General features: G+C 61.8%; 1 protein-coding gene across 1 annotated transcript; it reads right to left on the reverse strand.

Annotated features, from left to right (window-relative positions):
* Positions 1–649: 649 nt before the first annotated feature.
* VTI1-2 (vesicle transport through interaction with t-snares) lies at positions 650–1,312 on the reverse strand (the record flags this gene model as incomplete). The annotated part of the gene is made up of 1 exon (XM_005773611.1): positions 650–1,312. One exon carries the CDS (start codon positions 1,310–1,312, stop codon positions 650–652), a length of 663 nt encoding a protein of 220 aa, XP_005773668.1.
* Positions 1,313–1,520: the final 208 nt, after the last annotated feature.

Consider the following 1,520-nt stretch of genomic DNA (forward strand, 5'->3'; position numbering starts at 1 on the left):
AGTCCATACCCCGGAAAAGTTTGTTTCGAACCCTGTGCCTGGATTTAGGTACGTCTGACTCACGGTCGCTCTCGCTGTGAACATAGACTCGAATGAACAGAGTTCGTACACCCAACGGGACGGTCCGGGAACGCGTGGAACCTGCCCACCTCGGTGGGGAGGTGGTTTGGCGCCGACGGACCGCCCTCTCCACCACCCTCCCCTCGGCCTCGCCCAGGGATCTACAACGCTGTCTTAAGGTCGCGACCTGTGGGCTCTGCCTGCGCTAAGCACCGGGCACCGCCTCGGTATCCAAAAATCAAAATGCGCCTGCGGGCGGACCCTTACAGATCACAGATCACAGAGATCAGAGTTCGTACGCTACCGAGAGCAGCTGCGCAAAACCCGGTCGCGCGAGATCCCCTCTCGACGCGAGGAGTTTCACGCGGATAGTTAGGCTGTGGGCCTGGGGCTATGGGCTATAGCATGGGCTATACGGCTTTACTAGGGGCTATAGCCACATATAGCTAACGTGTAACGAGAAACACAGACAGTGGAAAAACACAATAAAAGAAAACGCCGCCGCTAGCCCCCATTCTTCACGATCTTTTACTTGTTTAGAGAGACACAACAAAAGATAAAACCCGGGAGCCGGCTGCGCTCGAGCCCCCTACGTCGCCATCATGAAGTACAGGAGGAGCAGCACGAGGACTGCCAGCATCGCAATCATCACCCGCATTATCATGCGGCTCTGCCAAGCGCGCCGGCCAATCGCGGCCACCAGTTTGCGCGACCGGTCGAGCCGCTCCGCTGTGGCGCGCAATACGCCCGAGGAGTGCATCAGCGTCTGCCGTTGTGCGGCCAAGTCGCCCATGATGGCAGCGCCAATCTCCTCGGTCTCCGCCACAGTACGAGCTGCGTCGCGCAGCTTCCTCGTGCCCGCGCGCGTGCGGTCGTGCGTCGCGAGGAGCCGCGCGTGCGCCTCCTCTCTCTCGCCACGCAACGTGGCCGCCTCTTCCGGGTCGTCTCGCCCGAGCAGCTCGTCCCTTGGAAGCGACACGACCGCACGCTTGAGGTCGGCGGCGAGTGCCGCAATCTTCGCCTTGTGCGCCTTCAGTTCCTCGAGCCCGGCCGCCCGCTCCGAGCGCGGCAGCGCATTCACCTCCAGTTCAACGGCACCGAGAGCCTCACGCGCTGCCGCGAGATCCGCCTCGCAACGTGTGATCGCGGCGCGGCGCGCCGGTCCAAACTCGTCATCCAGCGCTCGCGTCTTGGCGTAGACCGCGTCGAGCTGCGCTTGGTATTGAAAATCTCTTGCTCTCCATCCACCCATTACCGCGCTGGTGTCCCAGTCCGAGCCTGACTGTTCTTCACCTTCCTACATACATACATAGTTGCTGGAGAAGGAGGATGCGTACGAAGCTGGAGGCGCTCGCCGAGTTCGGCGATTGAGCGCCTCCCTCTCTCTCCGGCTGCGCGCATGACCGGTGCGGCCTCCGAGTCGGCGTCTAGCGCGCGCGATAGGGTTTTTGCTTGCCTTC

Source organism: Emiliania huxleyi (genome assembly GCF_000372725.1).
Source record: "Emiliania huxleyi CCMP1516 unplaced genomic scaffold EMIHUscaffold_3328, whole genome shotgun sequence".
In the NCBI taxonomy this organism is placed as follows: domain Eukaryota; phylum Haptophyta; order Isochrysidales; family Noelaerhabdaceae; genus Emiliania; species Emiliania huxleyi.